Source organism: Dama dama, chromosome 4 (genome assembly GCF_033118175.1).
Source record: "Dama dama isolate Ldn47 chromosome 4, ASM3311817v1, whole genome shotgun sequence".
NCBI lineage: Eukaryota > Metazoa > Chordata > Mammalia > Artiodactyla > Cervidae > Dama > Dama dama.
Genome location: NC_083684.1, coordinates 24,668,656 through 24,683,834, shown reverse-complemented (window position 1 = coordinate 24,683,834; position 15,179 = coordinate 24,668,656). Strand labels below are relative to the sequence as shown.

Sequence of the window (15,179 nt, the reverse complement as noted above, 5' to 3'; positions counted from 1 at the left end):
TCCCATCACTTCATGGCAAATAAATGAGGAAACAATGGAAAAAGTGACAGACTTTATCTTCTTGGGCTCCAAAATCACTGCAGATGGTAATTGCAATCATGAAATTAAAGATGTTTGCTCCTCGGAAGAAAAGCTATAACAAATCTAGACAACATATTAAAAAGCAGAGACATTACTTTGCTGACAAAGGTCTATCTAGTCAAAGCTATGGTTTTTTCAGTAGTCATGTATGGATGTGAGAGTTGAATCATAAGAATTGATGCTTTTGAACTGTAGTGTTGGAGAAGACTCTTGAGAGTCCCTTGGACTGCAAGGAGATCAAACCAGGCAATCCTAAAGGAAATCAGTCCTGAATATTCATTGCAAGGACTGATGCCGAAGCTGAAGCTCCAATACTTTGGCCACCTGATGTGAAGAAATGACTCATTTGCAAAGACCCTGATGCTGGGAAAGATTGAAGGCAGGAAGAGAAGGGGACAACAGAGAATGAGATGGTTGGATGGCATCACCAACTCAATAGACATGAGTTTGAGCAGGCTCCAGGAGTTGGTGATGGCCAGGGAAGCATGCTGCAGTCCACAGGGTTGCAAAGAGTCGAAAATGACTGGGTGACTGAACCAAACTGAACTGAAGCTTTGCTCTACACTAGGGGGCATTGGTGGCTTGATTTCAGAGCAGCAGAGGTTCCCTTCTCCAACATGACCCCTTTCCTCCACTCTGAATCCCATCTCAGAGAGGCCAGAGTGGATTGTTACAAGGAGGGAACAGATACAAACTTCTATCCTTTGTAAAAAATCAGTTCCCCTCCTCTAAAGGAACTTCAGCTTCCATGACTAACCACTGGATTCTAATGGGGACTGCCAGTCACAGACTAACTCCTCTTGGCCATAGGGATGGACTTGGTATCCAAGCTGGATCAATCTCCCAACCCTTTGCCTATAAAACATGTGACCCAAGCCAAGCCTATCAGAGACCTTCCCTGGAATTTTTTCCTGGATGAGGCTGACAGGGAAGAGACCCTTTTCCCAATCGGTCAGGATACAGTGTGAGGCGAGCAGAAGTAACGCCACGGCAGGCAGCTTAGATTAGGAGTAGGCCTTCCTACTTCTGGGTGGTAAGATTATCAGGCCACCTGGATACAACCAATCAGCATTCGCTTAACACTGACCGCTGTTTGCCAATTAGGAAATTAGGAACGGGGCGGAAACCCCTGGGAAAGTCCCACGCGTGCGAAAGTTTTGACCAATGAAATTGCTTTGCAAACTTGTAACCAATCCGCTTAAACCAACTACCAACGGCTTGTGCTCACCCTATAAATTTGTGTAACAGCTTGGGCTCGGGGCTATCTGACCCTGCACCAGTGCGTTGGATGCGGCAGGAGCCCTGACTCGAGTCAGCAATAAACTTCCCTTTTGGCGAGTTGCATTGTCTTGGAGGCCTTCTCTTTTCCCGCTCGGGGATTCGGACATTGGGCATAACAACAGCTGCTGGAAACCATGTTTTCAGTCATGTAAGAAAAGAAAATGGAGCCCAACACAGAAGGATGAGACAAAGAAAGAAAGCATCAAATCCCTGGCTCCTATCTTTCTTTGGGGAAGCTTTGCTCCTCCCTTCCTGGACATGTGATCCACTAATCTTTTTATTCACCTGAAATAATTCAAACTGGGTTTCTATCATTCTCTGACCACAGGACCCTAAATTACAAGTCTACCACTTAACCACTGCAGTTCAAGTGAAAGCTACACATCTTCCTGGGAGAAGTGATCCAGAGGTCCAAACTCTTAAGTATAAATGACTGATGTCAGTTCCTTTCTTGTGAGTATAGATTTATCTGGAAATACACAGTGCACTGTAAGCCTAAACGTAGAGACAGTCAAGACCCCCTTCATCATATTCAGAGTAAAAAGAGGTTATGATTCAGATCCAGAAAACCTGGATTTGAAGCCTGGCTCTACCAGTAAGTGGCAACTTACTTCATTTCTCTGGGCATCCATTTCCTCATCTGTAAAATGGGAATATATTTCTCCCTTTCTACCTTACAAGGTTGTCATGTCAAAAAATATCAACATTATTTTGTCTCTCTGCAGCCACCATCCCTGGATGTGGTCTCTTGAACACATCTTAACATTTTATTCAGGTAAGTGCCAATGAACAAAATTGTGAATAACTCATCTCACCAGTAGGGTTCAGCATCTAAGGATAAAGTCAAGGAGAAGCAGGGCTTTAAGCAAGAAAGAGGAGTGGACCTCCATCAACAGAGCGATAGTGTTAGTCTGGACCTCTGCTTTGTGGGGATCCAGATTATTTTCATCATTTTTTCAATCTAATTTCTAAATTTTCTTTCTTTTCATTTCAAAAAACAATAAATATGCAAGTGAGAAAATTTTCAAAAAATACAGAGAAGCATAAAACTAAACCAATCAACTCCAGTCTCAGTCCTAGTCTCCTGAGATAACCACTATTAACCGTTCTTGTGTATCCATCACAGCCTTTTTATTCAGATGCCAACGTTTATTTCTATAAATACATCTTACTGAATACACTCTGCTCCATACTTTGTTGGTATTGTTTTAATTAAGGTCTTGAAGGTCTTTACATATCATTATATAAGTTTGTTTTGTTCTGTTTTAGAGATTAGAATCCTTCCACTACCAATGTTGTGGGTTTCCTGGGTCTGGCGTCCAGCACAGGATTCAACAAATGTTAAAATGAAGATAGACGCTAGGGAAAGCGGGAGAGAAGGGAGGAGTCAGAAAGGAAGTAAGGTGATAAAAAGATAAGAAAAAGGATGAAAGGAAGAAGGGGCAAGGAGGAGGGAGAAAGGGTAGGAATCAAGGCAGGAAAGAAAGAGAGGCAGACAGAAAAATGGGAATTTCAGAGCGGTGGACCCCGCCCTGGCCCCACCCACGAGCCGGACTCCGCCCCCGAGCCGACTCCGCCCCCAGGCCTCAGGCTGCAGTGCCACCTCCAGCCGCCAGGGGCCGCCACGCCCAGCCGACCACTCTCTGCGCGCGCGGCAGGCCCTCTCTCCCGCTTCCGCGCCGGCCACTCGCCAACCTGCCGCCGCTCTCTGGCTCCGGCTGGGTCTCGCGCGCTTGGGCGCGGCTGGGTCTATTCGTGAGGGGCCTCGCGCCGCTCGGCGCACGCCGTCCCCCTGCCTCGCGGCGCGGGGTCTCGCGGGCCCCGCTCCCGCCCTCCGCTCGCCTGGCCCGGACCGGAAGCGGCGCCGCACGGCCTGGGCCTGGCGCGGGGGGCGGGCACCGGGGCCCGATCGGACATGGGCAAGAAGCACAAAAAGCATAAGTCGGACAAACACCTCTACGAGGGTGAGGAGTGGGCCACGGTGGGGGGCGGCGAGCCCATGGCCGCTCGGTGGAGTTTTCGTGCCTTCGAGACAACTGTCCAGCTTCCGAGGCGGGCCGGGGGTCGCACCTCCGGCGGTCAGGCCTGGACCCGCGAAGGGGGCGCGGCCCGCCTGAGCCGCGCCAGACCCCCCAGGCGGGGGCGGCGTTCGAACCCGGGACGTCCGTCCGGGGCGGGACTCCGGTTGGGAGGTGTGAGGCGGTCCCGAGAGGCCCGGGAGCGTTCGGGGCGTCCACTTGGCGAGTGTCCGTCATTCAACAGGTGCGCCGAGGGGCGCCCACTGCGTGCCATTGGCCGCCTCAGACTGACTCTCCCTACCCAGTTTTACTCTGCGTTTTGGATACTGCCCGGCGAGGCTTTTCTTTAATCGAGACCCTTTGCTTTCGTTTAAGAGTATGTAGAGAAGCCCCTGAAGCTGGTCCTCAAAGTGGGAGGGAACGAAGTTACCGAGCTCTCCACGGGCAGCTCTGGGCACGACTCCAGCCTCTTTGAAGACAAAAACGATCATGACAAACACAAAGAGAGAAAGCGGAAAAAGAGAAAGAAAGGAGAGAAGCAGATTCCAGGGGAAGAAAAAGGGAGAAAACGGAGACGTGTAAAGGTAAAGGGTCGTTGCGTTGCTTCAGCTTTGAAGGTGGTACCACTTTCTGAGCGTTGCCGTCTCCCCCTGCCAACCTCACTTTATTTTGTGTCCAATGAGATGCTGAAACGCCTATAAAATCGGGCTGACTTTGAGGAAGAGCAGGGCAGAATAGAAACATCAGTCATCTATGATTTTCAACAGCTCTTTAATTATGTTCTTAGTTGTACTCACACATCAGGTGAGTGAACAGCGAAGTCCTCATTTTCAGGAGCTGCTTCAAAGAGTGGTTTTTCCATCTAGGAAAGGTAAAAGTCATACCCTAGCAAAGCTCAGTTTTCGAGGTTTTGGGGAAACAGTCATTTCAAAAGTAACTGTGTTGTCACAGAGCCCCAGATTTGAGCCCCCTGCATCATACAGCAAATTCCCACTGGCTGTCTTAATTTTACATATCGTAATGTAAATGTTTCAGTGCTGCTCTCTTAATTCGCACCACCCTTTTCTTCCCCCCTCTGGGAGCTGCGAGGGGGGTTCAAGAGGGAATATATGTATACCTATGGCTGATTGATGTTGATACATGGCAGAAACCAATAGAATATTGTAGTTAACCTCCAATTAAAAATAAATTTAAATTTTTTAAAAAAGTAAATGGGATTTATTGGGATTCAGATTTTGTTCTGAAATACTGTAATGCCAAATACATAATGAATGACTTTCATCTTTTAAGACAAAGTCTGAGTCTGTTGAAGAGATAATTTGATCAGAAACCTTCAAGGGATATGACAGCAGTAATAAAAATAAGCATTTTCTTAACCACTTGCAGTTACTAGAAAGGAAAAAAGAAAGTTACTGCCATCCCTGTTTGTCATCTGGGTAAAATTAGTAATAATAAACTTTCCTTCCAAGGATGATCACATATGTACCTGGAATTGTCCTAGACTGCTTCTGCACTTCCCAAATTTAACCTGTCACCAAGTAACTTATTGAATCATTTACTGGAACTTGAAGCTAAATTTCTGTAGGCTTATTTTTATAATTTTTTAATTTTTATATATACAACAGAAATGTTCTAGACCATGTGATTAAACACACTGTTAAGTCCCTAAATCGTAGTCTCTTTTTGGAATTTCCTATTTATGTCTTTCTGCCCCAGTGTTTATTGCCTTTGTCTAGGCTGTGACTAAACATAGAACTGTCAAATGTTTTTTCCCCTAAATTGTAAAAGCCATGATTTTTTTAATTCAAGTGATACAGAAGTGAACAAGAAGGAGGAGAGAAAAAGTTTTCCTCACTCAGGTATCTCATTTAGTCTTTCCAGAAGTAACCAGTTTTGTTGTGGGGGGATTGTTTTTTAATTATTTATTATTACAGGATAAAGTAGTTTATGAGCATAGTTTTAAAAAGTCAAGAGTACTATTAATACATTTAAACATAAAAGTAAACTCCTGTTCCATCCTTCCCAAACTTTTTAGTTTTTTCTTTGGATATTGATCTCCATTTCTAAATGTTGGTTTATGTTGCCGTTTACTGATTTTATTTGTACCTCTTTTATTGACATCATGTTATTGAAGATGAGAATTTAAATTAATGTCCTTATATAGCTCCATGTCTCCAGTTTCCCATCCTGCATTCTCCCACTGTAAATACATCTCAGTTCTTAGTAAATTCAATATTCAGTGTTCATTTCTAATCATCGTTTATTGGAGACAAATGTAATATACATGTACAGGTCTGATATTGACCAGTTGGCTAATTGCTTCCATTTGTTTGGTGGTTGTGTACTCATTCTTCAAGCTCTTAACAGATTTGTAAAAGCCGCCTGGTTTCTTCTGTTTTTCACATGGGCAAGCCCGTCCCTTTTTTTTTTTTTTTTGGAGACATCTGTCTTGCATCCATCCATCTCTGTCACTACCTGCTCTAACCTGGATTAGTTGATTGGACCTGCTCTGCCTGCTTTTGGATCCCATATCTTTCTCTTGATTTACTCCTTTGGAAGTCTTAACTCTACAAACCCCCTAAGAAAGCATTCATAGGAGGTAGATTTTTGTAAGTCCTTATGTGTTTGAAAAATTTTATTGTACTCTCATATACTCTCCTCATACACATTAATGGTTTGACTCAGCATGGAACTCCAAATTGGAAGTTATTTTCTCCCAGAATTTTGAAAGCATTGCTTGTTGTTTTCTAGCTTCCAGATTTGCTGCTGAGAAGTCTATTTCCTTCTGATTTTCAGTTCTTTGAACATGGCTAGTATGTGCTCTCTCAAAACGTTTAGAATCTTTCCATTATCTTCAGTGCTCTGTTGCTTTCAGTTCCGAGATGTTTGCTTGAAGTATTTCTATGATAATTTCCTTTCCTCCATTCTCTCGTCTCTCTTTCCAGAGCCCCTGCTATTAGATGTTGGACTCCTCGACTGGTTCTCTAATTTTATTGTGTTTTTTTTTTTTCTCCTCTGTTTTTTTTATCTTCCTTCAAAGACAGTTCCTGAACTTTGTCTTCTGGCTCTGGTCTTGAATTTTATTTCAGATCTTGTATTTTGAGTTTCCAAGAACTTTTTTATATTCTCTAACCGTCCTTGTTTTAATAGCATCCTGTTCTTTTTACATGGGGTATCTTTTATTTCTCTGAGATACAAATTGATGGGGGTTTTTTGGTATTTTTCTTTTAAGTTTTCTTTTTCTTCTTGCATTGTCTCTATTTTCCCCTCAAGTTTCTTCAGTTTATTTATTCCATCTCTTCCTTTAGCGTCAGAAGCATCATTTGGTTATCTGTTAGGCCTTTGTAATCTATTTTTTATTTAAATGTGAAGCACAGAAAGGCAGATTACATGCTTTGTGCCTAGACAGAGTTTGTCAGCTGATGGACTTCACTGTGGGCATCACTAACAGGGACCTGATCGCTTCGATCAGGAACCACCAAAGTTTTACCCTTTCCCAGGTTTCTGGGGTTAGAACTTTTCTCACAGGTGTCTCCTTCCTTGCCGGCAGGAGGTATCTTGTTTGCTCTCATCTGGAGACTCCTCCACTTGCCTTTCGTCTCCCGAATGTGTTGGCATTTTTATCCACTGTGGTCTCCTCTACTCTTTCTTCCCACCACCATCTCATTTAACTGGAAGTTGAGGTAACTCCTTTTAACCACTTCTGGTTTTAGTTCTGGCAGTTAGTCTACTGTTATGCCAGCTAATACAGTTTTCATTTCTTGTTTTATCAGTTATCTCATCTTTTTATTAAATATACTGAATTTGATTATATTGCTGTACCATATTTTATTTTATATAACTTAAATGTTACAGGTAATGGTGCAGTGAACCTCACTGGTCACATCTCTTTGTATCCTTTTATAAGGATATCTTCAAGATAGGTTCCTGCAAGTCTCTCCCTCTGCCCTGTCTTGACTGTGGTTTTGAGTGTCATTAGTCACCTATATCTTTTTATTTCATTGCAAACTAAGATGCTTTTGCATCCACCATTTCATTTGGACATAATACCCTGCAGAGTAGGGCAGATAGGTTAATGATTTCCACTGTGAAAGTGAAAAGTGAAAGTCGCTCAGTCATGTCTGATTCTTTGCGACCCCATGGACTATTCAGTCCATGGAATTCTCCAGGCCAGAATACTGGAGTGGGTAGCCTTTCCTTCTCCAGAGGGTCTTTCCAACCAGGGATCTAACCCAGGTCTCCCACATTGCAGGCGGATTCTTTACCAGTTGAGACACAAGGGAAGCCCAAGAATACTGGAGTGGGTAGCCTATCCCTTCTCCAGGGGATCTTCCCAACCCAGGAATCGAACCAGGGTCTCTTGCATTGCAGACAGATTCTTTACCAACTGAGCTATGAGGGAAGCACTGTATAAAAGGTAAAGTGGAAACTGAAAGAAGTGAAGTGTATTTGCCCAGGTTCCACTTTCCCAGGACTCAGGGGGAACCATGAGACATTTCTGGGGTGTCACTGATTCTGTAGAGGCCTTTTGGGTTATCCTTTTTTTTCAAACTGACTGGGGAGGAGGGTGGGACACTTCAGAAGAACACCTCTCTCCAGGCTGTGCTCTGGATCTCCAGGGAGTTTTAGTAACAGCAGCTGCCCCTGGTCTTTTCTTGGGGAAGGTCAGCTTTGTGACCCCTGTGGGCCTGAAAGGGGCTAGAGTATATGCGGTTCTGAGGAACTGGTGACTCTCCTGTCAGTTCCATAGAGCAGGAAGGGGGAAGGGCAGAAGAAAAGAATAAAACATGAGAGGTAAGAAAGCCTTCCTCCGTAAACAATACAAAGAAATAGAGGAAGACACTAGAATGAGAAAGACTAGAGATCTCTTCAAGGAAACTATAGATACTAAGGGAACAATTCATGCAAAGATGGGCACAATAAAGGGTAGGAACAGTATGGACCTAACAGAAGCAGAAGATACTAAGAAAAGGTGGCAAGAATACACAGAAGAACTGTACAAAAAAGATGTTAATGACCCAGATAATCACGATGACGTGATCACTCACCTAGAGCCAGAATACTTGGAGTGCAAAGTCACATGGGCCTTAGGAAGCATCACTACGAACAAAGCTAGTGGAAGTGATGGCATTCCAGCCGAGCTATTTTCAAATCCTAGAAGATGATGCTGTTAAAGTGCTATACTTAATATACCAGCAGATTTGAAAAACTGTGGTGGCCATGGGACTGGAAAAGGTCAGTTTTCATTCCAATCCTAAAGAAGGGCAGTGCCAAAAAATGTTCAAACTACCACACAGTTGCACTCATTTCACATGCTAGCAAAGTTGTGCTCAAACTTCTCCAAGCTAGGCTTCAACAGTACGTGACCAAGAACTTCCAGATGTTCAAGCTGGATTTAGAAATGGCAGAGGAACCAGAGATCAAATTGCCAGCATCCTTTGGATCATAGAAAAAGCAAGATATTCCAGAAGAACATGTGCTTCGTTGACTACGCTAAAGCCTTTGACTGAGTGGATCACAACAAACTGGAAAATTTTTCAAGATATGGGAATTCCAGATGACCTTACCTGCCTCCTGTGAAACCTGTATACACGTCAAGAAGCAGCAGTTAGAACCACACATGGAACAGTTGACTGGTTCCAAATTGGGAAAGGAGTACATCGAGGCTGTATATCATCACCCTGCTTATTTAACTTACATTCAGAGTACATCATGTGAAATGCCAGACTGGATGAAGCACAGGCTGGAATCAAGATTGCTGGGAGAAATAGCAATAACCTCATATGTGAAGTTGATACCACCCTTATGGCAGAAAGAGAAGAGGAACTAAAGAGCCTCTTGATGAAGGCGAAAGAGGAGAGGGAAAAAGTTGGCTTGAAACTCAACATTCAAAAAACTGAGATCATGGCATCTGGTCCCATCACTTCATGGCAAATAGATGAGGAAATAATGGAAACAGTGAGAGACTTTATTTTCTTGGGCTCCAAATTCACTGCAGATGGTAACTGAAGCCATGAAATTAAAGGATACTTGCTCCTTGGAAGAAAAGCTGTGACAGCATATTAAAAAGCAGAGACATTACTTTGCCAACAAAGGTCCATCTAGTCAAAAGCTATGGTTTTCCAGTAGTCATGTATGCATGTGAGAGTTGGACCATAAAGAAAGCTGAGTGCCGAAGAATTGATGCCTTTGAACTGTGGTGTTGGAGAAGACTCTGGAGAGTCCATTGGACTGCAAGGAGATCCAACCAGTCAATCCTAAAGGAAATCAATCCTGAATATTTATTAGAAGGACTGATGCTAAAGCTGAAGCTCCAGTATTTTGGCCACCTGATGTGTAGAGTCAACTCGTTAGAAGAGACGCTGGTGCTGGGAAAGACTGAGGGCAGGAGGAGAAGAGGAGACAGAGGACGAGATGGTTGGATGGCATCACCAACTCAATGGGCATGAGTTTGAGCAAACTCAGGAGATGGTGAAGGACAGGGAACCCTGGTGTGCTGCAGTCACAAAGAGTCAGACACTAATGAGCGTCGGAACAACAGAAACAACCAGCACACACAGGCCATTATTCACAATGCTAGAGTTAAGTAAAACTTATTTTTTTGTTGATGTAACAGTTCATAACATATCAGTTTCATGGGTCCAGCATTATGTTTTGTCTTTTGTGTACACTGTAGCATGCTCACCACCGAAGTTTAGTTTCCATCCATTACAATACAGTTGATTCATTTTATCCCTTTCATCCTCCTTCATATTCCCCTCTGGTAACCACTGCTCTATGCTTTGTGTCTATGTGTTTGGGTTGTTTGGTTTGGTTTGGTTTGTTCATTTGTTTTGTTTTCTTTTTTGTTTTTTATGTTCTACATATGAGTGAAATCATAACAGTATTTGGCTTTCTCTGTCAGACTTATTTCACTTTAGCATAATGCCCTCAAGGTCTATCGATGTTGATGCAAATGGCAAGATTTCAACTTTTTTTATGCCTGAGTAATATTTCATTTCAATGTGGCATTTTCTTTCCACTCATCCATTGATAAGCACTCAGTTTGTTTCCATATTTTAGCTATTATAAATAATGCTGCAGTGAACATAGGGTTACATACATCTTTTTGAATTAATGTAAATAAAACTTCTTGAAAATTTAAACTTATTCCTATACAGTAAATTCCTGTTTTATTAAGGTACTGTACTGGGTCCCAGGAGACATACATATTCATAAAAACTGACTTTTGAGTGTTTATGCTCAGCATTGTTCCGAGTTCTTTACTGTTTTAATACTTCATAGCTTTATGGGGTAGGTACTGTTAGTATCTCATTTTGTTGCTGAGTTAACTGTAAAGTAGCTTTGTTGCTCAAGAGGAGAAATGAATGACGGTAATTGTTGAAGAAAGTGAAAATTCTGTCAAAACACAATTCATTGACTTCTTTTGTGTGAATCTGCCACACCCAGGATCTCAGGGCTGCTATAGCTTATTCCAGTCAGCAGAAAATCCTCCCCACTTTACCCTGCTTGGCTGTTCTCTCCTAAGGTGATAACTCAGTCACACAGGATCATCCAAGAGAAAAGGAGGACTCTTGATTAAGGACATAAGAGCAGTATTGGTCCTCTGATAGGATTTTTTGTTTGTTTATTCAGCAAATATCTGCCAGAAAACTGTTATACTGTATAATACTAGACTCAAATAATAAAGATAAAATATAGTTCCTACTCTCTAGGACCTCAGAGTTAGGCTGGGGAATCAGACACAAAAAGATAAACTTCATGGCCTGGTAAATTCTAACAGAGGTGTGATTGAAGTGTTCTGGGAGTACAGAGGATGGTGTTCCTCATTCTGCCTTGGGGACTATGGGAAGAATCTAAGAGTTAAACCGTGGGACAGATGCTGTTTTCAGCGTAGGGCCGAAGATGAAGTGTAGCTTCAAAGTAATAAAAGTGATTTTTTCAGTTGAATTAAAAAGTCAACTGTTACAGCAAAGTTCTGAAATTGTTTTGCAATTTGCACTGGAAGCAGTATTTGGATATAGGTTTCCCTGGTGGATCAGACAGTAAGGAATCTGTCTTCACTGCAGGAAACCCAGGTTCGATCCCTGGGTCAGGAACATCCCCTGGAGAAGGATTGGCTGCCTACTCCAGTATTCTTGTCTGGAGAATTCCATGGACAGAGGAGCCTGGAGGGCTGTAGTTCACGGGGTCAAAAAGAATCGGACACGACTGAGCGACTAACATCAATACCTATGTATGTTGTTGTTGTGAAAGTCTCAGTCGTGTGAAAGTCTCAGTCTCTCTTTGTGACCCCATGGACTGTTAACTTGCCAGGCACCCCTGTCCATGGAATCCTCTAGGCAGTAATACTGGAGTGGGTTGCCATTCTCTTCTCCAGGGGATCTTCCTGACCCAGGGATTGAACCTGAGTCTCCTGCATTCCAGGCAGATTCTTTATCATCTGAACCACAAAGAAAGCCCAGATATCTAGACATCTTCTGAAAAGTGACCAATCTGAAGGATAATACCTAGAACTTCAGCTGGTAATTTTCATGCTTTCTTGTTCCTTCTTCATGCTATCTCTTATGGTTGATTAATTCTACAAATATGTGTTAGGCATTATTGAGGTTGGGGGTAGAGAGCTGAATAACATTTGAACCCCTCCCTCCCCACCAGGAGCTCCAGTGAAACAGGCAAGCGTGTCTATCTGTAATATAGTGCAATGAGCTAGTATTAATAATATGAGCAAAGATTTACTTCAGAAGTGTTACAAATTAATAAAATAACTTAACATTGAGTCATGGATAAATAGGAATCCAGTTTGATACAAGTGCAGTGTGTTTGTAGTTACAGAAATAGCTGCTATTTCTCTCTTCTGCCTCAGACCTTCATACACACAGAATATTTACTCTTCCACCTCCACCCTGACTTCCACCCCCAACCTGGCTAAATTCTCTCCTTCAGATCTTAGCTCAAATGCTTCTTCCTCATAGAAGTTTTCCCACACTTCTCCAGTTCTAAATTAGACTCATCCAGCAGTTACTCTCTCCTTGAAATCTGTTTGCATTTTTTTTTACCAAGTTGTTTAATGTCTGCCTCATTTTACACTGTCGGCTTCCTAAGGGCAGGGCTGTGTGTGTTTATCCACCAGTGTGTGTCCGCAGAGTACAACGCCATTTATTTATTGAATGCATGAATGAATATTTACCATGTGTAGGCACTGTGCTAAAATTTCACATACACTTATTTAATCCTTAAAACAAGCTTCTAAGGTATATATTGCATATGTTATTGTGTCTATTTTTAACAACGAGGAAATTAGGCCCCTGCTCCACCTTAGGTAGTTACTCCATGACCTCATAGCTAATAAGTGGCAAAGCCAGAATTTGAACCCATTTTATAAACTGTAATTATAAACCCTCCTACCTGAAGTTAAATGGCTTTAGTATTTTTGTTTAGTTTTCTCTGTGTAATTAGCAAAATACACTGTATCAACCAGAACTGTATTAACTTCTGGTTTTACATATCTTACTTTCAGTAAGTGACGTTAACAGTTGGATTCTGTAGTATTTTGGAATCATGAAAAAGAAAATTGGAAGGTAGGAATCATCAGAGTGTTAGGTGGAGAAAGAAGTGTAGAGATCAAAGCCTCTTGTTTTATAGGTGAGACCGAGACTGAAGCAGTAGAAGAACTTGTTCAAGTTTACGTTCTAAATGAGAAGCTAGATCTCCTAACTTCTAATAACATGTTACAATATCTCCTTTCACTTTAGGGTAGTTTCCAAGTATATGTTATTTATATTCTTTTTCTCTTTTGGACTCTAGCCCAGAAGGCTATATTCTCTCGCCATACCAAATAGTAAAGTGCTTACTGTAGACCAGGCTAACTAGATGAAGTTACCAGATAGGGGTAGTTCAGAAACATAATACCTTCCTTTGGTACTTTTTCAACTTTTCTGTTTCATGGTCATTTCGCCATCTCATAAACTCTGTAAGATAAATAAAAATCCACAGTTGAATCTCTATCTTGCAGCTGATAAAGAGGCCTAGTGAAAGTCAATGAGTGCCTAAGAAGGTCAAAGTGTGTTAAAGATGAAGCTAGAGCAAGAACTTGAGCCTCTAGACCGTGTGTCAGCAAACTAGAGCCAACACCACTTGATTTTGTAAATTAAGTTTATTAGAGCACAGCCACACCCATTGTGTTGTCTGTGGCTGCTTTTTTGCTACACTGGCAAAGGTTGATATTAATAGTTGTCACTGACATTATGGACCACAAGGCCTAAATTATATGTTACCTGGCTGTTCACCAAGAAAGTTTGCCAATCCCTGCTCTACTTTTTGCACTATGGCCTTAGTTCGTTCCATCTAGGAGAGTGCTTAATTGCCTTTCAATCTGTCCATTTTCCACTGCTGACATTTAACAGGAAGAGATCTTGTCTCTGAGGTCTTTTTCCATTGAACAGATGTTCAAAACCTGCCAACCTACAAAAGATTAATGCCAGTTTTTCTGGGGAAAAAGATACAAAACTTCCCTAAGTCAAAAATTACTGCTCCAGAATATGTCATAGGGCCATAAAAAAAGACACCAGTCAACTTAATGGAAACTGACTTCAAGTGAACAGTAAGTATAGTTTATAACATTGCTCTCTGGAGCTTCAGCCAGTCATATTTCTGTATTAGATGCTTTGGACTATAGAATGTGAAGCTCTATATCACTGATGGTCCAAGTGTGATCCCTGCATGGGCAACAGCCACATAGCCTAGAAACTTGTTAGTAATGCAGACTCGCAGACTACACTAGACCCACTGGATCGGTAATTCTGGGGACAGGACCTAGTCACTAGCGTTCTGACAAGACTTTTGAATGATTCTGATGCACGCTGATGCTTGAGAACCTTCATGAGACTCAGAATTTGCATTTCTAGTAATTTCCCAGATAGTGCTGAGGTTGCTAGTCTGGGAACCACACTTTGAGAACCACCACTCTGGATACTAGAATAAGAAATTAGGATGTAGACCAAGAAAATAAGATCCTATTGAGAATCTTGATTCTCGGGAGTGTAAAATAGATAGTTTGGGGCAATTTTACTCTAAAATTGAATTTTTAAGATACAAAAAACAGGATTTTTTTTTAAAACTATTACCTGGATTCCAACCATTCAGCTTTAGCAAAACATAACATTTTGCTTTTTGCTTGGTTTTATGTTTTTTAAAAATATCAGAGTACAGACACCAGTGAAGCTTTCTGTGTTCCTCCCAGAACCCATTCCTCTTCCTCATTCCATAGAGAGAACTTGAATTTGGTGTGTATCACATGTAAACTTGTTTTATAATTTTACTACTCCTGTGTATATTTGTAAAGCACACTTTATATATTTTCAAAACTTACATAGCTGATCTTGTAACAATTCTCAACTTTTTCCTCTAGAAATTGTTTCTAAACATAATACATGCTGATACAGTGTAACTTTAGCCTATTAATTTTACCTGCTATGTAAATACGCCATATTTTATTAATCTGTTTCCTTTTAGTAGCATTTTCCTTTTCGTAAGCTCCTAATTTTTTACTGTTTCACAGAGTGCTGAAGTAAATAGGCTTGTGCATGTCTTCATGTACCGTTGTGAAAGGAAGTTTGTCTGGGGTGTATGCCCAGGAGCAGAGCCACTGAGAAGTAGGGTAAAAGGTTGTTGTGGGCTTCCCTGGTGGGTCACTGGTAAAGAATCCGCCTGCCAGCGCAGGAAACGCAGGTTCAGTCCCAGGCTCGGGAAGATCCCCTGGAGAAGGAAACGGCAACCCACTCCAGTGTTCTTGCCTGG

At 42.0% G+C, this 15,179-nt stretch overlaps 1 protein-coding gene across 2 annotated transcripts in view; it reads left to right on the top strand.

Moving 5' to 3' along the window:
• Positions 1-3,169: 3,169 nt before the first annotated feature.
• Positions 3,170-15,179, top strand: part of BRD7 (bromodomain containing 7) — a 39,223-nt gene continuing 27,213 nt past the window's right edge. The window contains exons 1-2 of one of the 2 annotated variants that reach the window (XM_061138470.1): positions 3,170-3,326; positions 3,756-3,964. In XM_061138470.1, the coding sequence (XP_060994453.1) occupies positions 3,278-3,326; positions 3,756-3,964 (258 nt within the window). In that variant the 5' untranslated portion in view covers positions 3,170-3,277. The remainder of the gene's footprint in view (positions 3,327-3,755; positions 3,965-15,179) is intronic. The other variant, XM_061138471.1, reaches the window with a different exon arrangement.